Below are 21,728 nucleotides of genomic sequence, written 5' to 3'. Positions count from 1 at the left end.
ACTTAAGCAGCTGTGTAAACAACCCTTCCATAAGATCCTGCACTGAATTGTGGTGTTCAGTAGGGTCCCCTTGTCCACACAACTCCTTCCTGCTTCCCCACAGACCGCCAGCCGTCAATCCCTGTGCAAATAGTTCTCTGTATCTTCACCAGAGAGGAGGAAGGAATTTATCAGTGGGTGTAGAGGAATAGGGAGGAGCACTCTTTAGTGATGTACACATTGAGAGCCACAACATGACTGGTTTTGTAATAATGATTACTTCTAGATCAGGTTCGTAGTCCAACAGAAAAAGTAAAGAACTGAAGCAGTGGCTTTAAGTGCTGTCACTGCATTCACCTTTAGCTGTGTCTAACTATTTAGTTAACATGCATCATTTGAACCTTTAAATTTGGAGTCTACCTCCACAATAGATTTCCTGGAAAAATGAAAATTTGGGTTTTTTTTCTGAGCACTTCATGATCCAAAAAAAACCCAAGCAAACAATTCTGACAGATGCAAACACTCTGCATAGACAAGTAGAGGAACAATTTACCAAATCCTGAAGCATGCGTTTATTTTTATTATCACAGGGAACTACTGGTTTATGTAGCTTAAAAACATATTAAAAAAACAGCAGCCTTCACGGGTGTGCCAAGAGAGAAACACGGAGCAAAAGAGGTAAGGAAGATAGAATATCTGCTTCTGACCTTTGCTGGGTTCAGCACTAAGCCCCCAAAAGAGGATGATCTGTCATTTGTGAAAAAATACCAACTTCCACTAAAGATTGTTCTGTAAATAAAGCCCAGTTTTAAAAGTGCTGTCACTGGGAAGCCAAGCAAAAGCTGCGTTACAGTGAGTGCTCATAACCTACAGAGCAGCTGTGAAAGCCTGACTCAGATTCAGATCGCTCAATTCTTTAAAGAAAGGAAAAGCACAGACCACCCACAATGAAACTCCTTCCCCTCAGTATTCTGTGTTTAAAGGCTTGGAAAAAAAAACCCCACCAAACAAACAGCAATGCAGGCAAGAAGAATGTTCTCTTCCCTGATGAAAATAATGCATCCACAATGTCAAATCCTGTCAGGAGTTACCCTCTGCTGAATTCCACATTCCCCTGTACCTCTAGAGCAGGGGCACTCCAGCCAGGCCATTGGTGACATGCAGTGTTCTGCAGCCGTGCTGACAACACCCATGACATATAGGGACAAAAACAAGTGTATTTTCCTCATGGACAAGAAACACAGACAGACACATAGAAATCACAGTAACAACTTTATTATAAAAATGTTTAGGTGTCCAAAAGTGTCTGGAGTACTAAGGGACTTCCCTTTGTTTCAGGTACTTTTTTCATTTCACAATGTATACTAGAATTACTTCACTACATACAGGACAGATACTATTTTTCTTTTTTTTTTTTAAAGTTCTCTGAAATTTTTTTTCTATGTTCCAGTTTAAAATGTGAGGAGTTATAGAAAAACACCCCAACAGACAAGGCATTCAGCATTCTAATTCAGCTTCCCCTCAAAAACAACCTCTAAAAGCAGTCAACAGCTCAGTGTACACATGATTAAAGCCCACAAGAACTGAAGTCTCAAAAGAAAGCACTTTAGAAAGAGCAATAGAAATATGCTTTCTTCATAGCACAGTGCACCTTAAAAGGAGCACGTGCCTGAATCAACAACCAATACTCACAAAGATGCAACAGAATTTGTTGGCAGATTGTCCTGGTTTCAGCTGGCAGAGAGTCTACTAGGAAGAAAATTAACTCTATCCCAGCCAAAACCAGGGCACAAATATAAAACTTGACTGACAGGAATGGAATGACCCATAGAAACACTGTGAAGGAAAATACAGAATTGAGCATCACAGGCAAATGCTTAATTTATACTAAAAATGGGAATTACAGATGCACAGCAAACAGAGGTAATCAAAACTGTCATGAGTTGGTCTGCATGTGCAAAAGGCTCATTCCTTCTGTGCATATACACCTTATACCTGAAAACTGCCACTGACATAGCTGCTTACTTTGGATAACATGAGTTTGTAATTACAAACTGTATTTACTCTCAAAGCCATTTTTATACTTCTCCAACATTCTGAATATAGCTTCACATCAGGAATCACACGTAAGTTTTTTAAAAGCTACATCAATTATTTAAAAGATTTATGCTTAATAAAACAGCATCAGCAATTCCTCAATAGAAGCAGATGCATGAAATAACAACGTTCCAAATGAGGCATCTTCCTCCCCACCTTCTTTTAAGCCTAATTTAGGGAAGAAGTATATAAAGTGCTCTTCAAGCAAAGGCCACCCAACAGTACACCTGAAGCATCCTCATAAGGGTGAAACCACTTTGGTGTGTTCCGTGCTTGCCAGAGCAGTGCCAAAGGCTGAACATTTGTGGCTCACAGGCACCCTGGAATCCCTTGGCCAGGGCAGAGTTCACATGCTACATGCATTCTGACTATTAGTGTCCTTAATTAGATGACACTTATCTCTGCATTATGGTTAGTAATGTATTTAAAAGGAAGGCATCTAAAGGATGTCCAGAAACTGTAGAAGGAGAAGCTGGTGTTTTACTGTGTGCAGTGGTCATACAGGGATTGAGTCTTTTTCATTTGTCTGTTTTGGTTGAGCATTAAATTCTACCATCAGGATTTATGCCTCTTACTACTTCCAGGGACTTTAAAAGAGTCCCTTTGAGGGATATGGAACACATTAAACAGAAAAATGGAAAGTAAAATAACTGTTTGTTATAGACAGGAAGAGGATTGCTGGGAAAAAAGATAATCTTTTTTTTCTTTTCAATAAAAAAACCTACAGCTGTAAAGAGCAATCAGTCAAAGCTTCATATTTCCATATGTTTTCTTGGAATGGCACCAGCAAACCTAGATATGCATATTACTTTGATCTGCTTTGGAGTCCAAACCTCAAGCAACACTTACACGCAGCAGCATCCCTACCCACTGCAGACTCTGTGCAATCTGGTTAGAGGATGCAATTGCTGTGCTGGATCTTCTAACCAGCACAGCATTAGAGGAAAAATGGATCTTTGGAAAGAAAGGCCCCAGTACACGAAGTCATTCCATACTTCTCAGTATGGGGCCTCAAACTGATTCTTCACATGTGTACACAAATTAAAGGAAAAAACCAGTACCAGAAACCACCAACCTCACCAGCACAAACAAAATCCCTAACAAGGCACTGAAGTGATTTAATCTTCTTGAATGCAAAGCTGATTTATTAGACCCTGCCTCTTTGACATATTTGTATGCACAGCAAATAAAAAATATAAAACTTGTTTGGTACCCAGAAGGTATTGATAATCTTCATTCACATCCAAGTCTACAAAACAGACTGAGGTAAAAGGCACAGCCTTCGAAGTTACCAAACAGAGCTGGTAGACACAATTGCTGTAATGATTTGTCATCAATCGATACTGCAAAGCAATCTTTTTTATAATGCACTTCATAGCTGATATTTTAGTAATGTCAGTTCTTACAATGGACCTGACAAACAGTATCTGATTTGACAGAAAAGCCTCCCTCCTTTTCAAGAATTTCCTAGCATTTCTGCTTTGTTTTCATCAAGTACAAAGGGAGATTGGAAGTCTCTGTTCTTCATGTATGCCTCCAGACCCTGAGAATGTGTGAAAACAGTACTGTTAGGTTGTAAATGCATCAGACTGGTTATCTGCACTAATTTTAAGTCTAATATCCTAAAAGAAAAACTGACTAGCCAAAGTGAAAAGATCACTGGAAAGAAAATAACAGCAACAGTTTCCCCAGTGATAGGCAAAATGTTTCAGCCCCATGTCTGGGTTTCATAAAGGAGAGGCACCAATAAGCCATAAAACAATGGATCTCAAAGACAAGCTTCCTGGGGAGGGGAAGGCAGGGGAAGATGTATCCTTAACTCACATTACAATAATATTAGCAAAGAAAAGTCAACTTAAATTGTCTTGTTTTCATTTTGTTCTTACAATGCATCAAATGCGACAAGTTCACTACCTGCACACAGAAACCCAGCAAAGATTTAGTTTTATGAATGCCCTTCTTCACAGCATCCACATATCCTCCTGCAATTCACTATTTCTCAACCTGTCTGTCCAACACAGGGAAGCTCCTCTTGCTACTAAATGGAAGCAGCTTTCCCAGGCCAAGTTATTTGCAGAGGGATAATTTGAGAAATCTAAGATGTGGTTTCTCTAAATCAAATGCACGTATCACACTTCTCAGTGCTCACTCACTGTGAGAGACACAGACCAGCACACACTGAATACAGTGACCCCATGAATTTTGTAATTTGGATATTCCGTGATTTTCATTCAGAAGATCTCAAAGTACTCATAAGTCTGGACAAAATTTTGCAGTCTTGTTGCAAATCTCATTTTACAGATAGCTAAAACTGAGCATGAACAAATTGCTGAAGAGTAAATTACAGTGGAACCAGGAATGTAACACTGCCATGGTTTAAAAGCTGAATCCAGGACAAACACAAAACCTAGTTCCCTTGATCTTACCATTTCTCAGCAAGCCCAGGCTAAAGAAATCAGATGCATACCTGCATGCTTAAAAATACCTCCACAGACAGTTATTCTCACCTCTCCAAAGTAAGACACTAATGGAGATATCTCACACACAGCTGGAGCATCTTCAGTTCCTGAGAGACTAAAGAAGAGAACACAGGATTAACTTCTTGCTATGCTTAGAAACCAGTACATCTTCTTAGAAAGCTCATCCAGAATAGGATATCCAGAAGGATAAGGCATTTGTTATATTCGCATGCAGCAGACATTATCCAAACACAAAGTGTGAAAGTAAAAAGGAATTAGCAGGTCCCAAATATTTCTCACCAAAACGAGAACATCGCTTTTATTGAAAAGCTTTTCAAGTAAAATAAACAGCTTGTGAGTTTCTTAAACTATGAGCTGATGAAATAATAGCCCCACAGAGTAAAAACAGCTCCCATTTAGAATGATGCAGGAAGTATCTGAATTGGTAATTGCTATAATAGCTGATCCTTAAGCCCTCCTGAAAATCTTGCTGGGCCATGTTCAGAGAAGCTGGTGAGGACTACAGATTAAAATTCCTTGGCTTTGTTAAACCAGAATGATAGAAAAGGTTGCTCCTGCCTAAGGAGCTGCTATAGGAGGAGCCAACTCATGACCCCAGTGGCAGGAATCTCTGCCAGACACAAAGCCCTGAGCACTGTGCATTACTATCTGGAGCACTCACAATCAGTAATGGAGCAGAAGCTGTAATGGATATTACCCTGCATGTTCAGAAATGACCAGCTGAACAAGAATCATGCTGAGTCACCCTGGAGTCAAAGTTATGCCTGCCTTTGTAGAGCACAGTACATGCCATTAGCTAGCTGGCATGGCTGAGCAACCACAGGCAGGGAAGCTGCAGATCACAGAGGTTCCTACCTGAGTTTCTCTGGTATCCTGCAACCATTTTCATCCAGAAATCTGGCCCCAGCCTTGAGAGCCCAGAGGTAATGCTGGGCCAGGAGGGCTTGCCGTGCAGTGGTGGGAGTGTCTTTGTCAGCTGTGTCTGCATTTTTTAGTGGTGAGAACTCTTCTTCTCTCAAAACTTCAAATGCCACAAAATTCCTACCAGCAAAGGGGAGAAAACAATGATAATGAAAAAGCAAGCTAGCCATCAGCCCTGCTGATGCAACAACTTTCATGGGGAAAGGCTCATACACATTTTAGGAAGCAGCAATGTATGCAGCCTGGGACAGTCAAGCTGAAAAAAGTCCACCTCCCATCTGAACAGCAAAGAAGCACCTGGGTTGTATGATGGCAAAACACAAGAAGTAGCTAAGTGTCTGGGAACATAAAAGCAGCCTCACAACAGGTAGGCACAGGTAAGAAGAAAAACAACAGTTCTGCAGAGGTCCCACAGAAAGCCCTCCAGGCTCTGGAAGCTCATGGACAAAAATTCTCAGCCAAGAGCACAAGAAGATGGAGAGAGAAACGATGCCTGATGCACAGACACAGCCCTGGACACTTCAGAGCACCACATTCCTGCTGCAAGAAATCACCACTCCACTTGTGATCTGTAGGCAAGGATCAACTCAGGACACCAGTTCCCAGGGATGAATGAGCAATATGGGAGGATTCACATTGAATGTTAAGTGCAGCCATTTACCAGAAATGGGAATGCACATTAAAGCAATCCCATGGCAGCATCCATGTGCATTTCATGTGTGAACAGCAGCTGCCAAGTTGGTTTTGTAGTATTATGAAAAAAGCACAAGGAATCACTGATTACAAATAAGTCCTTTCAATGATAGGACTTGGCACTGCTTCCAACACACTGGTTTTGGCTTTGGTGTGTGACATTTTATTGAACATATGTCAGGAACAGAGACTGATTCAACCCTTGAGCTCTCTATCCTAAAGTAAATCATCTGAAGAGAAAAATACTGTCCCCAAAGAAAGGTAATTCAGTTTGCATGAGGTCTTTTCCTGCCATTTGTTTAAAACCACAACATAATCCTTACTGCTGAATTCCAGACCTCTGTTTTTGTAAGAAGACTTATGCTAAATTCCTAAATTATTAAAATCCCACATTGTTTAAAGACAAAAGTACCCCTGACTGCACCAACACCAGGGCAGAGCACTCTCAGCGCTTGGCAAGTCGACACTGACAATTCCACAGCAACAGTAACTTGTCCCCACAGTGCTTAAAGGACCTGTTTTCTTTCTGAGCACTAAGGGTGTGAGCACCTAACCCATAACTAGAGCTGCAGTTGCCATGGAAGCCAGAATCCTAAAAGACCCAATTTTACAGTCTCAGCATGGGCTTGTATTAAACGTTGGCTTTGTGCTCTATTTCCTTTTTATTCTTTCTTCAACAGGGCTGGCAGAGGCTAGACCAGCCTCCACATCCTCAGTGGAATGAACATGGTCCCTCTTGGAGCCAGTAGCATGACTGTGGTGCTGGAACTTGATGTAGATCCAATAGCCTTTCTAAGGAGCCACCCACAAGCATACACTCCCTGGCAAGGCCCATTACAACCTACAGTCATTCAAACAGACACTGGGGAGAGAGAAGAAAAATTAAATCATGTCTGCCACTAACTTAGAGAACTGGAACACATCAAATACAAACTTCTCCAGCTTTATCCCGTTTGGTTTTAGCGGTTTTACCAGATTTCCCTCCTCATCAATGTAAGGCACTTTCTTTATGGCTACATGATGCTTCAGCTGCGGCTCATATTTCCTGCAAAAGGAAAGGGAACAAGCTCATTTACTTCGTGCCCACTTAGGAAAAAGTAGTACACTTCTGGGAAGGAGAAGCCTTATTACAGCTATGGGTCATCTCTCAGCTGCTGTGGGTGTTGCTCTCTCTAAACTGATTCAAGCCACATGCAGGAAACACTGAGCAGAGCAGCCCAGCCAGCAGGACTCCCTGTACCAGTGGGACATGACAGGGTAAAGCAAGAGGAGAACGGAGGACCTAGCATGGAGCTGAAATTGTTACCTGACCAGAATGACAACAGAGCACAGCAGATCCCACATACAAGGGTGGATGAAGCTCTTCAGGAAGGTTGCACAGCTGCTCTCTCAATACTCAGCATCACATCTCCATCTCCCAACACCAAGGAGCTGTCTTCTCCCACCTTCACCCTCTCCCCCAACCTCCTGTTATCCCAAGGGAGGGTATGGGTGACATTGTCACTGAAAATCCTCAGTGTGAAGCTTCATCACTGATCATGCTGCAGCCTACATGGCTGCTCAGTCTTGCAGGCCCAGGAAGGCCATGCACTTGTATATCTCTGTTGATATAGCTACAGCAAAGCATGCCACTTCTTCACTGGGTAAGGCCTGAAGAGCACACAGGGGCTGTCAGAAAGGGGATATTGCTGTTTTGAACTATTTGGAGAAGAGAGGAGGTGAAGAGCAGAGCAGGAAGCACCCATAACAAAAGTTAGAGTGGGAAATGACAACACCCTTGGAGGCACTTCTGGGCTGCATAGGTGCCTAGCAGGGCTTCTGAAACTTACTGGGCCACTGTTTCCAGGAATTCAACTGTGAAGAAGTGGTTACAGATATTGCCAGTGTTGTACATCAGTCCCCCATTGGGACTCTGCTGCTGCGCAGTCTCCGGGCTGATCTCACTGTACTCCACCACTTGATAGACCCCATCCACACAGCACACCACCCCAACAGGCTCTGTGGGGTAGGCCTTCTCCACCACCTGTAGCCACAGGACAGAGGGCTATGACAAGGAGGAAGAAAATCCCAGCACTATTCTAACTCCAAACAACAAACAATCCTATAGGACTGTTTTCCACTGATCCTCTCGCACCTCAGGAACAGGGGCATGACAGTGCTGGTGTCCAGAGTAGCTTGGAGGCACATTTTGCATTGGGCATAAACAAAGTACTGCTCAGAAGACAAACCAGTTAAAAGAAACAGAGATACTGTGGGACACTTTTCTTATCAAAGACTGGGACCTAGCATTAAATGGAAAATGTTTGCAGCTGTTACCCTTCAGTGTTAATGATTAAAGTAATATGTATCTTTCCTCAAGCACCTGCTGCTTTAGGGTGACAAAACTCAGGCTGGTTTGGCTTTCCCCATCTTCCACAGCAGGGCATAAGGAATGCCTTCATTAGTCTTAAAGGTGTATCTGTAAACCACAACCCAGTACAGTACAGCTGCAGAAAGGGCAGGGAGTAAGCAGGAAGCAATTCAAGTTTGTAATTCCCTGTGCAGTTACAGACCCTGCTCTGCTGGAAGTTTATTTCCCACTGTACTCTGGGAAGAGCAGAGAACACCAACAGGCAGGGGTTCTGAATGCAACGCAGGCAGCGAGCAGCTCCTCTAACAGCTTGGAGCAAGCTGCTGTTAGAGGTGTGAACACCTCAGTTCACCTAAGTGCACCCAGCCAGCAGCTTCCAGGCATAGTCAGACTTTAATTCTCCATGGGACAATGTCCCAGTGTTAGCATCACTTCACCTTTGCACCGCAATCTGCCCCTTTGGAAACACAAAAGCCTATGAAGACTGGATCTGCCATTTTCACGAGGATATTGTCCACACAGTATACATGGACATACTGGATTCCACGCTGCTTCATGTCATCCAAAATCTTATTATCCACCAAAGCACGGTATAAGCCACCATTGCCATCTATAACACAAGAGAAAAGAGAAAGACCTGGTCGTTAGTGCCTTTGTAAGGGTTTTGGAGCTAAAAGAGCTATTTAACAGCAGAGCAGGGAATGCTCTCTGGCCAAGAGTCAGTGCTACCAGGTTTTATCACCACCTTTGCCACACAGTTCAAGCAAATCTCCCCTGCACACCCCAGCTCACTCACTGGCAGTGGGACCATGGGGACCAGCCTCACAGAGAAGCTTTATGACACCTTATGAAGCCTTATAAGATTCTCAGAGAGAAAACACTAAAAGGCAAAACATTATATGGAGGGTGGCAAAAGCCTGTTACATTCATTATCTTCCAGTGCATATCATACTGTATTTTTAACCATATTAAAAACTCAGCTTGGAGAAAAAGACCAGAATAAATCTTACTCTCTTTTTATGTTTCCCCCACAATTTCCCAATGCCTTTTTAAAGGGCTTGAACTGCAGCTGCACAAGATACCTGCACATTTACTCCTCAGAGATCACCCTTTCAAAGTTCTTCCTTTGACACTCCTGTCAGCTCAAGAAAACCACTCTGCAGCCACAAAACTGAATCACTGCAACATGGCCACAGCCAGGCTGTCTTCACTGAGCCTTCACCATGTCCAGGTTAAGAGGAGAACTTTACTAAGTGAGACACTGCAATTGTTTTGGCGAGTTAATCTTTTTTACCCATTTCCAGCCATCAGCCTTGAACAGGAGCCTGGCTCCTGGCAGCTTCGCCGCTGGGAGGCAGCACCTCAGGGACCTCATGCTGGTTGCAACTTGGTCTTGACCTGTAGCTGCACCACTCCTCATCCTGCCAGTGCTGCCAGACTTTCAAAAAACCTGCTGTGGGTGAATCTCTGGGAAGAACAGAACAGAGATTGCTGCACTTTTGATCACCAGCCTGAAACACTGAACTGAACCCTCCCACACTAATCAGAAGCACTAACATTAACCCAGCTGGAGAGAGATTTGAGCAAGCTGCTCTAGTGGAAGGTGTCCCTGCCCATGGCATGAATTGGAACTGGACAAGCTTTAAGGTCCCTTCCAACCCAAACCATTCTGCAATTCTATGATTCTATGATCTCCAAAGACTGCTCCATGTGCCACGGCTGGTAGCAATTATCAACATGATGGCTGGCAGCAGTTATCAACATGATGGCTGGTAGCAATTATCAACACATATTACTGTACCATGTAAAAGGAAACAGTGGGGTACCTGGAGCCATGGCAATTTTCCCCTTATCCTCCAAGATGGCCTTCCCATCAAAGGTGACAGCGGGTAACATTCTCTGTTCAAACATGACCACGTTGGATCTATCCAGATTGAAGTAGTTGTGTTCTACGAAGAATTCCTCTGTAGGCCCTAGCGTGAACTCACTTGTCATGATGTACCTGGGTAGAAATGGGTGCTGAGCAAGAAAAATGTAAGCAAAAGACAAAACTACAAATGGAATAGAAAAAGGAGGAAACCCAAGAGTGTTAAATGAGAGACACTACAGTGTCCTGCAATACACAACTGAGCAGCAGAGCTCTCCTCCAGAACCCATCCCACAGGGACACTGCACAGGGTCTTATGCATGATTTCAGCCAGGACAGAATGTTCCCTACATGTGAATGACATCTGGATGAGCTGGAAAACAAGGCAAAGGACAGTACAACAGCCTCCTTCACCCCAGATTACAGCTGATGTTAAGTGCCTAAAGAAGCATTGAACAGCATGAGGCACTCAGAATGAGCTGCAAGTCCTCAGCAGCTCAGCCTGCCAGTGCCTCTTCTGTGCCAAGGCCAACAGCAGCATTTTCAAATGCTGGCTGCAGGAATAATTTTTCTCTTAGCTTTCCTTATTTCCTCCTTTCCTTCCAACTCCATGTTGCTGCTGTTTTTCCCTCCACTACCTGCCTTTTTCAACAGTAGCTAAGAGCCATCTTCATCATCTACCTGTCAAGCACTTCAACTATTGCAGAGGTATACAGCATCCTCTGCCAGCATGCCAGGGGAATCAGTCCCTTGCACAGGAGAGAGCCCAGACCTCATACACACCCCGATGTACATCTCTGCAGCACAGCATAGCACTAGCCTCTGGTGTGCTCTTGTAGCCAACTGCCTCCTCAGCCCAGAGAGAAGAACTGTAATCAGCAGATGTTGCGTCTTGCAAATAATCCATCCTGGGTTCCACCAGCACCAGAGATGGTACATTTGCAGCTCAGATCATAACGGTATCTCTCCAGAACCTAACAAAGACCACTCTGCAGAGAACATTCCCGGAAGCCTGCTGCAGCACCTTCCTCTCTCTCGCCCACCACATCATATAGAGAATTCATATTTCACACCATGCACTGAGCTGGTCTCTTCTGAAGCCTTTTGAAGGTTGTGGAAAGCAGCCAGAAGAGACAGATGACAGCCAGCTGTAAACAACAACAGCAGGAGGTGGCCTGGAAATGGAACATGACGAGTATTTACTGCTGTGAGGGGAAGCCTTTTTTTGCTGTTGCAGAAACTGTGGGCAAGAAGTTCTTAAAAAGTGAACTCCAGGTAATCTCTCCCTCTGTGCAGTGATCTGAGAAGGCACAGCACAAATGGATGACAACTGCTGGGATACATCCAGAACAGGCCTTGAAAAGTGCTCTGCAGAGTGCTGTCAGGGACTGTGCTTAAAAAGAAAACATGGTACAGCAGTAAGGGTAGTGGTCAGTGGTCCAAGGACAGTGCTTGGGCCCTCAAATCTGTGGACACAGACCTGCCACTTCTCATCCCTGTGCACTCTCCTCCAGCTCCTGGCATCACAAATCTTGCCAACTAAAGACTTTCCCTTGATATGTCTCTCTACAGCCCCCAGCAAAATGCTTCTAGAAAACCACACAGGCAGGACTACAACACAGATGCCTACAGAGTATGTCTCTGGTTCCAGGTCACCTACCAGGGTATGGCACACTTGCAATGGTGTCTCTGGCCAGCAAGCTGTTCCACTTTGTGGATTCTTTCTGCTTGGATCTGATACAAGGTCTTGCCACTGGGCAATCCCACGTTGTACATGCCCTTGGGATAGCTCACTCCCAGGCGAGTTCCTTGTCCTCCAGCCAGGAGCAGCACTGCCACCTTGTTCTGCGAGATTTGATGCAAGCCTGAACAGGAGAAAGAAGCCCAAAGGAACATAAGAATCACAAAAGCAATCAACACCTCACGGTCTTCTGAGCCTTTCTGCAGAGATCAGGCAGCAACTAGAAGTTGCCAGTCCAATGTCCACTGCTGGTGGTTCAGAGAGAAACAGGATGCTGAACGCGATGAAAACATTCATTTCACCTCTCTGATGCAGCAATTTCCTCACCTAAAGCAGCAAATTCTGTAACAACTGGAAGCAGCCACAAGTTACAGCTCAGGAGGTTCAAACTTGAAACTGGAATAAAAACTCTTTACTAGGAAGGTCATGCTTGATAAAGCCATAGCTGACCTGACTTAGGGCTGGGTATGGTCCTGTTCCAAATAGGGGCTGGACTAATGACCTCCAGAGGTCCCTGATCACCAACATTTCTACCTCCCAAAGAAGCAAGGTCTCATCTTCAATAAAGCACAGGCATTTCTGGAATCTGCCTTGATCAACTCTCTGTACTTGTGCCCCAGCTCCTGTACAACTGCAGTCAGGACCAGTAACAGCCAAGCCTGCAGAAGCCACAGCTCCCATGACCTAATGAAAAGACAGTATCACTTCTCCCAGCAAACCAGGAAAGTCCAGAACTTGGGGAAGAACCAGAGCACATAATAAACCCACAGCTCATCCTCAGTCTTTGTTCCCTGCCTTCTCTCAAGCCAGCAATCAGTAATGACTGACAATCACGAGAAAGATTTTTCCTTAGGGAACATTCTGTGTTCCTCCAGGAATACGATGAGCCCTGGGACTGCCTAGATTAAAAGTCCCAAGTTCTGTTGCTGTACAGGAGCTATCGGAGCCTTCCGCAACCTAACACAAGTCCAGCACATATCACTGAGCCTGCCACTGCTCCCTGCAGCCCCAGCCAGCCAGTACTTCCCCCCATCTTCTGAGGAGAGAACTAACACCCAGCTTTAAACACACCAGGGACTAAAAAAATCCTGACTTGGACTGAAGATACTGAATTTCAGAAAAACAGGACTGGTTTTAAGCTCATCTTTAAATAACTGGCTGTTTAAATGAGCAATAGAGGGAAAATTATCAACTGCTATTCTAACAACCCGGCTGGGTTTTAACTCTGTTCTAAATCTAACTTTCAACAACAAAACCAGACATAAGTCATCCATGACACTGCAGGAACACTAATGATCTCTCCATGCTTACAAGTTGCAGTCCCACCACAGGAGCAACACCATGTTTCTGCCTAAACAAGCCTCTTCTGAAGAGGCTGGAGATGACAGCTTGAGCACACTGAGGAGGCTCTTGACAGCTCTTTGCTGCAGAGTGAGCTTTGACTGCACAGGACCCCGTAAGTGTTTGTTCAAAGCCACCTCTAGAGATCTGCATTCCATCCTCCCACTCCAAGTGTGATCAGGAGAGCTCTCTAGAGGGAAACCTGTATGAAGGTGGAAGTCTTGGTGTTTCAGTGTTTCAGGAGGGCCTTGGGTAAGGGGTGAAGCTTGAATAGGTTTAAACTTAAGATTTACAAGGCAGACAATGGCACTGGTGAGCTATACAGGGAAGCAAATGAAATAAGCCTGATTTTATGCAACAAACCACAAGGAATTAACAGCTCCTTTGCATCTTTATTGAACTTCCTATCACAAAGGCTTAAAACACATAGCAGGGGGTCTAAGGTGGTAGTACAGCACTACTGCCTGCTCCAGCCCCCAGCACATGGTTTGCCATCGTGTGCTCAGCAGGCTGTTTGCCAGCACACAGCATGATCCTGAGAGAAGGGAAGGATCCTGGCAAAAGGCCACAGGATCAAGGATGGTGACTGTCCCCCCAGTACAACCTGGCACAGAGGCAGCCAACTCGCGCAGGACACAAGCCTGGCACAGTGCAGCCATGGGGCACACAAACCTGGGTAAAAGCTTCCTTCTGTCCAGCCCATTCTCCCTCCCCTCTTTTCTTCTCCCCATGCAGACACAGATCCAGCAAAGCAGCAGCCAGCTCAGCACCAGATTAGCCAGGGAGGCTCAGCTCCCAACTGGCCTTGAGTCCACATCCCTGCCAGGACATCACCTCGGCTTGTGCTCGTGCCTTGAAGCAACAGCAGTGGGATGGAGCACAGAGGAACTACAGGCCGGGGGGGATCAGGAGTGATAACAAAATTACCAATGGGAGAAGAAAGGAAAGTCACTGTGGTTAGAGACCACAGCCAAACTCTCAAGTCACTCTGTTGTGGTAGCCACCCCTGTTCTTGGACAGGGCAGGGAGAAGACAGTTGCAACTATAGCTGAAGCAGAGTTACCATGAGCAAGGATGTGGTTACGCAGATCCTGCCCATTCCCTTCCTAGGAAAAGGAGTAATAACTGCCATGGTCCTGCTGAGTTCACACAGCATGGGGAGGTGGTTCATCACTCCACAAGGCAGTGCCACTCTGTTAACAAACCTATCCCTGAGGAAGCTTAATCTTGGCCTCTTCACAGTGACGATAAGCCTCTCATAAAGCAAGATAAATAGCAGTATCTGAGCAAAGAAAAGCCCTTAGCTATGAGCACTGGCAAGAGCGTACTTGCTGTCATGCCCACAGTCAAGGACAATACTGAATGAGTCACTCTCCAGTGATTCCCAACCACATTCCAGTTAGGAAGCTCACAATGTCCATTCTCAGAAGTTTTCCACACAGTGATGAAAGGATGGAATCTGCCCAAGGGTGATTTGGTATCTCACACTCGCCTCCCAGAGGAGCTTCTTACTGCAGGGCTAAAATCTCAACCTAAGCAGAATGAACCCAAGTCCAAAGCAATACCACTGATAGCATGAACTGTGTCATTCTCTTTTTCTCTTTCCAAAATCCAGCCGATTGACAGGGCCATATTCCTGGGAGATGCCAGCCCCAGCAAAGGGACTCTCCTTCCCATAATTTATGACATTCCCAGTATTTATGGTGCAACACTACTGCTGGCTAGTTTTTCCTGATTTTAGGCCACCATGAAGATGAATATCCCCCCAAACCTGAGTAAGTAGGTCTGCTCTGACTTCCCAACTGTAAACTACTAATATTCACATCTAAAATTTATAGCAACTGACACATCTTGCTGCACATCAGTCCTGCACTAAATGGAAATATTTATCCCTCTTCAAAACCAATCTGTTTTATTTTCTGCAGTGCATGAAATACCAACAGCTCAACCAAACAAGAAAGGGAAGATGTTTTGACCCTTGAGATACCCTCCAATGCTGTAGTAAGTCTTACTTACTCTTTGCATAGAAAGCAAAAAATAAAAATAGATTTTGCAGGAGGAACAGACTGAATTCTCCTGCTGAACAAGCGCATCAGCCTGGTTATAGGAGCAGTCAGCAAAAGAATAATAAAGAAAAAAAACCCAAAACTTTAATTCAGATAACCAGAACAGCTCCTCAAGCCTCTGATGGAATGAGAGCTCCAATGCAGCCCTTGCCTAAGACTTAGATTCCATTAAAAAACCTTTACAGAACATAAAAGGTCTGTGCTTGATTTATACCATCATCCCTGAGGCTGCCTGGAAAATGTGTTTGCTTAATGTTTGTGTTTAAGGTATGAGAATGAATCTGACCACACTGAGTTTTATTGTCTCAGAGATAAGAACAGTGACATCTATTTTTTTTAACAATCAAAAAATATCTCTGGTGCTTCTGAGATCATCACCACAGAAATGTGGTGGAATGATTCACATAACCGGAGTGCTGCAGTGGATTACTACAGGCCCTTCAGAAGGGATAGGCAAGGAAAAAGAGGTGGTGGGGTTGCACTTTATGTCAGGGAGTGCCTTCAGTTCAATGTTGTGAGTGAGAAGGCTGTGTGTTTGGGGGTAAAGATCGGGGGAAGGCCAACTAAGGTGATATCCTGATAGAATGTTATAGACCTATATAACTATATAGGTCTATAATATAGACCACCTAGCCAGGATGAAGCTACAGATGAAATGTTTTCCAAACAACTGGGACAAGTTTCATAATTACTTACCCTTGTTCTCACAGGGGACTTGCTGTCTGCTGGAATTACAACACAGGAGAGAAGAAACATTCCTGGAGGTTCATGGAGGGTGTGGAAGGTAACTCCCTAACCCAACTGATGAGTAAGCCAACTAGGGGAGATGCCTGGCTAGATCTGCTGTTGGCAAACAGAGGACTGCTGAGTGATGTTGGAGTTGGAGGCTGTCTTGGGCAAAGCAATCAAGAAATGATTGACTTTTCAATGCTTGGAGAAATCAGGAAGAAGGTCAGCAAAACCTGCACCTCAGACTTCCAGAGAGCTGCCTTTGGCCTGTTTAGGATGCTGGTTGGCAGAATTACTTGGAAAACATTACTGAAGGATAAAGGGGTCCAAGAAGGCTGGACACCCTTCAAGAATTAAATCCTTAAGGCGCAGGATCAGGCAGTCCCTATGTGCCAAAAATAAAACTGGTGGGGAAGAGACCAGCCTGGCAGAACAGGGAGACAGTGCTGGAACTCAAGAAAAGAAAGAGTTTATCACCTGTAGAAGAAGGGATAGTTACCCCATGAAAAGTACAGGATGTTGTTAGGTTCTGTAGAGAAAAAGGTAGAAAGGCAAAGGCACAGATGGTACTAAAACTGGCCACTGGCATAAAAGATAATAAAAAATATTTTTACAACAGGTTGAAACTGAAACAGCAGAGGTTTAGACTGGATCTTAGGAAGAAATTCTTTACTGTTAGGGTGGTGAGGCACTGGAATGGGTTGCCCAGGGAGGTTGTGAATGCTCCATCCCTGGCAGTGTTCAAGATTGGGTTGGATGAAGCCTTGGTGATATGGTTTAGTGTGAGGTGTCCCTGCCCATGGCAGGGGGGTTGGAACTGGATGATGTTAAGGTCCTTTCCAACCGTAACTATTCTATGATTCTATGAGTCTATTAGAATAAAAGGAGGGCCAAGGAGAACCTCCATCCTCTGCTGGATACTAGGAGAAACCTCAGGACTGAGGACAAGGGAAAGGCTGAGGCACTTAATGCTGCCTTTGCCTCAGTCTTTAGCAGTCACAATATCCCCAGGGTACTCAGTTCCCTGAGCTGGATGGCAGAAATGGGGAGCTAATTGAAGTCCCCATAATCCAGGAAGAAATAGGGACCTCTTCCTCCACTTGGGTATACACAAGTCTATGAAGACAGATGGGTTCCATCCAAGAGTGCTGAAGGAATCGGCAGAGCAGCTCGCTAAGCCACCATCATCTATCCACAGTCCTAGGTTAGTGCAGTGGGCAGGTCCCACAGGATTGGAGGTTGGCTGATATGATGCCTCCACAGAAAGTGGTGGCCTTGGCAGTGCTGGGAATGGTTGGACTGGATGAGCTTAAAGGTATTTTCTAATCCAGCTGATTATATGATCCTGTGATGCAATTTTGGGTAGCCTGGTCCTTTTAACCACCACTTTTTATCAAAAAAAAGAGGGAACGGGAAAGGAGGAGACATCCTTTCAGCTGTTTAAGTCTTTGCAGAGGACACACTGCAGGTGAGAGCTGCTGGGAACGCATGGACAGAGGCCAGATGAGCTCAGTTCAGGGATTCCCCTGACCTCACACTGGGGCCTGTGTCAAGCAGTGGGTCAGGGCTGCTCACCCTACTCCCATCCAGCTCCACACCACAGGCAGCTCACTGGGAAAAAAGAGCCTTCAGGGGCCTGTATCCCCACAGGGACCCCCAATCCCCACAAAGCCTGTGCCGCTGGCGCCAGTTCCACTAGGAAATGCTGTGCCAGGTCACACAGACACTCCAGGATGAGGCCATGTTCAGAGGGATACATAGTATAAAGTCTCACTCCCAAGTGCCCTCCTCTGGGAAATAAAACCAAGGTCTGAATCCCATTGCCAGCATTAAACTGAATCATAAAAACACACCAAAAGGAAACAAAAGAACAGCATGTCCCCTCCTGGTAGAGATTAAGAAACACTGCCTGCAGGGCTAGTGTGGCTCAGGGCCACCAGACCTCAGGGCCTGGGCAAGCTGACCTGTGCACATGGCCAAACGTCCCAAATACACCAAACCTTCTGGACTCTTGCAACCACTGCAGTGCTGCAGTTCTGCACCCAGCCCTGGGGCCCCCAACATAAAAGGGATGTGGGGCTGTTGCAGCAAGTCCAGAGGAGGCCATGGAGATGCTACGAGGGCTGGGGCAGCTCTGCTCTGGAGCCAGGCTAAGAGAGCTGGGCTGGGGCAGCCTGGAGAAGAAGAGGCTCCAGGGAGAGCTTTCCTTTCCCTGTTGCAGACAGACACAGGGAACATATGCCGGCTCCTCATTGGCCCAGCAGGCTAGGAGACCAAGGAACCAGTTTGTTAAAACTGTTAATTAAATGGTGTAGTCCTGACCTAGACCCCTGTGCCTCTGGGATTTAGGGGTCCTCTTCCTCCTCACCGCAATACCCTCAAGCGAGAGGCCACAAGCACCACCCCAGCAGGTTCCCTGCCAAACCCAACTGGTTACATCTGGGTGGCTGCTGTGGTACCAGCTGGGTGCTGACACCGTCCTCAGCTGGGCTGCAGATGTAAGCATGGCTGGTGGATCCCTGGTTGGACCAACCACAATGTGGCCCTCAGGTTTCTTCTCACTCTATCCATCACTGCTCAGCCCCATCAGTGGAGTCTGATGTGGCAGAGAAGCTCCCTGTGACCCTGGCCACTTCTATTTCTGCTTTTGCTTGGAAATTTTTACTCCCCTGCCCACACAACCCCACATCTTCACTGGAAGTTTTAGGTTAAGGCTGTGCAGATGCTTGCCACAATTCAGCAAGTGTCTCTCTGACCACAGCTGTTTTCTTCAGGCTTCCTTTTTTAATGACGATTATTTTTTAACAGTATTGTTTTATTTCCCAAGGAAGGAGCGGAGACACATCTGAACCTTTGTAAACAAATAAGACAGAGCACACACAGGATATCCATGTAAAGCATTTTGACCCCTCCCTGGAGGGGGAGCACAGCTCACATCAAGCCACCACCTCCCGCACCAAGCCCATCTTTCATATGCCTATGAGGTGACCAGAGAAAGCCACCAGCATGTACCAGACTCAAAAAAAAATCGATTCTGGGCTTTCCAGGCTTCTTCCACACCACGCATCTGCTCTGCTCCCACATTCCATCTCCCTTCTGCACCACACATGGCACAGTCTGGACAGGGCTCCACACTTACATGAGACCTGCCTCTGTATCCATCAGTGGTCTGAAAGACTGTGTGTAGCTCCCTATTCCAGCAGCAACACAGTCCCCATTGCAGGGACTTCACCTCTTAAGCCCTGGGGCCCCCAACACAAACGGAAAGTGGAGCTGTTGGAGCAAGGCCAGAGGAGGCCGTGGAGATGCTGCGAGGGCTGGAGCAGCTCTGCCCTGGAGCCAGGCTGAGAGAGCTGGGCTGGGGCAGCCTGGGCAAGAGAAGGCTCCTGAAGGGGAGACCTGAGAGCAGCTCCAGTGCCTAAAGGGGCTGCAGGAAAGCTGGAGAGGGGCTTGGGACAAGGGCCTGTAGGGACAGGCCAAGGGGAATGGCTTGAACCTGCCCGAGGGGAGACTGAGATGAGCTCTTAGGCAGAAGCTCTTCCCTGTGAGGCTGCTGAGGCGCTGGCACAGGGTGCCCAGAGAAGCTGTGGCTGCCCCATCCCTGGCAGTGTTCAAGGCCAGGTTGGACACAGGTGCTTGGAGCAGCTGCTCCAGTGGAAGGGGTCCTTGCCTGTGGCAGGGGTTGGAGCTGGAGGAGCTTTAAGGTCCCTTCAATACAAACCATTCCAGGATTTATTCTACAACTACATCCACCCGCGGGGCACGGCGTTATCCCGGGTCCTGCCACCCACGTGCTCTCCAGCCTCAGGCTCTATATTTAACAGCTAACAGCGAAAATTCGATGTCATATCCCTAAAGTGCCTCCTCAGCCCCTGCCGTGCACTGGGATGCGGCTGCCCGTGCTTGGGGCCTGATGGCACTGCCATAATCCCAGATCTTCCCCCACCGCATGCCCCACTGTCACTCTCTGCCCCACTCGCCTTCCCCTCCTGACCCCGGTCCCAGCACAGAGGGGTGCTGAGGCCCCCGGTCTGCGCCCGCACGGAGCCCCCAGCCCCGCACCAGGGCCGGGTTCGCCGCGTTCCCGCGGGGCCAGGCCGCGCTCTGCTAAGATTTTAGGGCAAAACTCGGTATTTCTGGCACCGCATGACGGACGTGCCGCCCTGCGGTACCCTTCGGAGCGGCGCTGGCACAGACCCCCTGTGCCCTTCGCCCCGGCTCCGGCTGAAGGGCTTGGACCGGGGGCGACGCTCCAAGGGCCCGGGCCTAGAGCCAAGCTAGGGTCCCTCTCCGGGACCACGGTCCCGCTTCCCGCTCACCTTCCGCTTCCCAACGCTCCAGCACGGCGGGGCCGCTGCGACGGGAGCTGCCCAGCAGCCGGGCGGGGAGCGGCTCCATCCGGCCGTCCAGGCACTCCGGTGGCCCCCGCTGGCGGGCTCCGGCGGCCGCCGCCATCCGGCAGTGCTCTCCCAGCCCCGGCGGCACCGCGGCCAGCAGAGCCCTGCGCTGCGCCGGGCCCAGCTCGGCCCAGAACCGCAGCAGGTGGCTCTGCCCGCACCGCGCCAGCCGGTCCCGCACCTCCTCGGGCGGCCCCATTGCAGCCAGATCGAGCGGGCACAGGGAGAGCGGCGGGACCGCCCCCGTACGGCCCCGCCCCGCCGAGCAGCTCCCACCTTCCCGGGACCCTTTGAGGACCCCGGCGTGCTCTGGCCTTGAACACTGCCAGGGATGGGGCAGCCACAGCTTCTCTGGGCACCCTGTGCCAGCGCCTCAGCACCCTCACAGGGAACAGCTTCTGCCTAAGAGCTCATCTCAGTTTCCCCTGTTCTGGCAGGTTAAAGCCATTCCCCTTGGCCTATCAGTACAGTAAGCCCAGTCACCCCCCAGTACAGGTTTGTCCTGCTGCACAGTCCCCTGGGCTGATTCCACAACCAACTGCACCCATGTGGGTAGAAATTTTCTTCAGTAAAGCACTGCAAATAGCAGCAGGTGGGATCAAATACACGAGGCAGGACAACCTGGTGAAACATGAAGGAGGTACAAAACTCAAACATGCCGGTGGAACAGGAAAGATATTCACCCTTTAAAAAGCTCCAGCACCCTGAAAGCAGATAGACAGCAAACCCTGCTCTATCAGGTGTAAGAAATTCCACCAGGAGAGAGGCAGAGCTGCCTGTGTTTAGGGCCCTGCATCAGTCATCCATATATAAGGATCCACGGGTGTGTTCCCCGAAGAAATGCATTTTTACAATCGTTTCCTGAGTAAGATGAAGGGCTGGGTAGGTTTTGGTTGTTCCTAAATGCTGCACTGAGCCGCTCCTGCAAGATGGATTCAGCATCAACAGAGCGAGACTTACAATAGGACAGAGGCCTTGTATCATCTATCACACTTTGATTAAACCCCAGATGATTCCCTCTACTTAAACACATTGTGTGAGATCTCATCAGCAGAAGGGCAGGAAGG

At 47.0% G+C, this 21,728-nt stretch overlaps 1 protein-coding gene across 1 annotated transcript; it reads right to left on the bottom strand.

Annotated features, from left to right (window-relative positions):
• Positions 1 to 1,238: 1,238 nt before the first annotated feature.
• UAP1L1 (UDP-N-acetylglucosamine pyrophosphorylase 1 like 1) lies at positions 1,239 to 20,863 on the bottom strand. The gene is made up of 9 exons (XM_034067577.1): positions 20,584 to 20,863; positions 12,048 to 12,252; positions 10,347 to 10,522; positions 8,958 to 9,130; positions 8,000 to 8,193; positions 7,075 to 7,215; positions 5,412 to 5,597; positions 4,584 to 4,650; positions 1,239 to 3,619 (listed from the first exon to the last, which is right to left on the bottom strand). The coding sequence occupies exons 1-9, from the start codon at positions 20,858 to 20,860 to the stop codon at positions 3,533 to 3,535; spliced, it is 1,506 nt and encodes a 501-aa protein (XP_033923468.1). The 5' UTR covers positions 20,861 to 20,863; the 3' UTR covers positions 1,239 to 3,532.
• Positions 20,864 to 21,728: the final 865 nt, after the last annotated feature.

This window comes from Melopsittacus undulatus, chromosome 11 (assembly GCF_012275295.1).
Source record: "Melopsittacus undulatus isolate bMelUnd1 chromosome 11, bMelUnd1.mat.Z, whole genome shotgun sequence".
Taxonomy (NCBI): domain Eukaryota; kingdom Metazoa; phylum Chordata; class Aves; order Psittaciformes; family Psittaculidae; genus Melopsittacus; species Melopsittacus undulatus.
This window is presented reverse-complemented; position numbering and strand designations above follow the sequence as displayed.

Excerpts from the sequence above, each read along its gene's own strand:
- UAP1L1 (XM_034067577.1), bottom strand. The coding sequence starts at position 20,860 with ATGGGGCCGCCCGAGGAGGTGCGGGACCGGCTGGCGCGGTGCGGGCAG. Across the intron at positions 9,131-10,346 it reads GAAAATTGCCATGGCTCCAG|ATGGCAATGGTGGCTTATAC; the intron begins GTACCCCACTGT and ends CTTGTGTTATAG. Across the intron at positions 7,216-7,999 it reads TTCCTGGAAACAGTGGCCCA|GAAATATGAGCCGCAGCTGA; the intron begins GTAAGTTTCAGA and ends TTCCTTTTGCAG.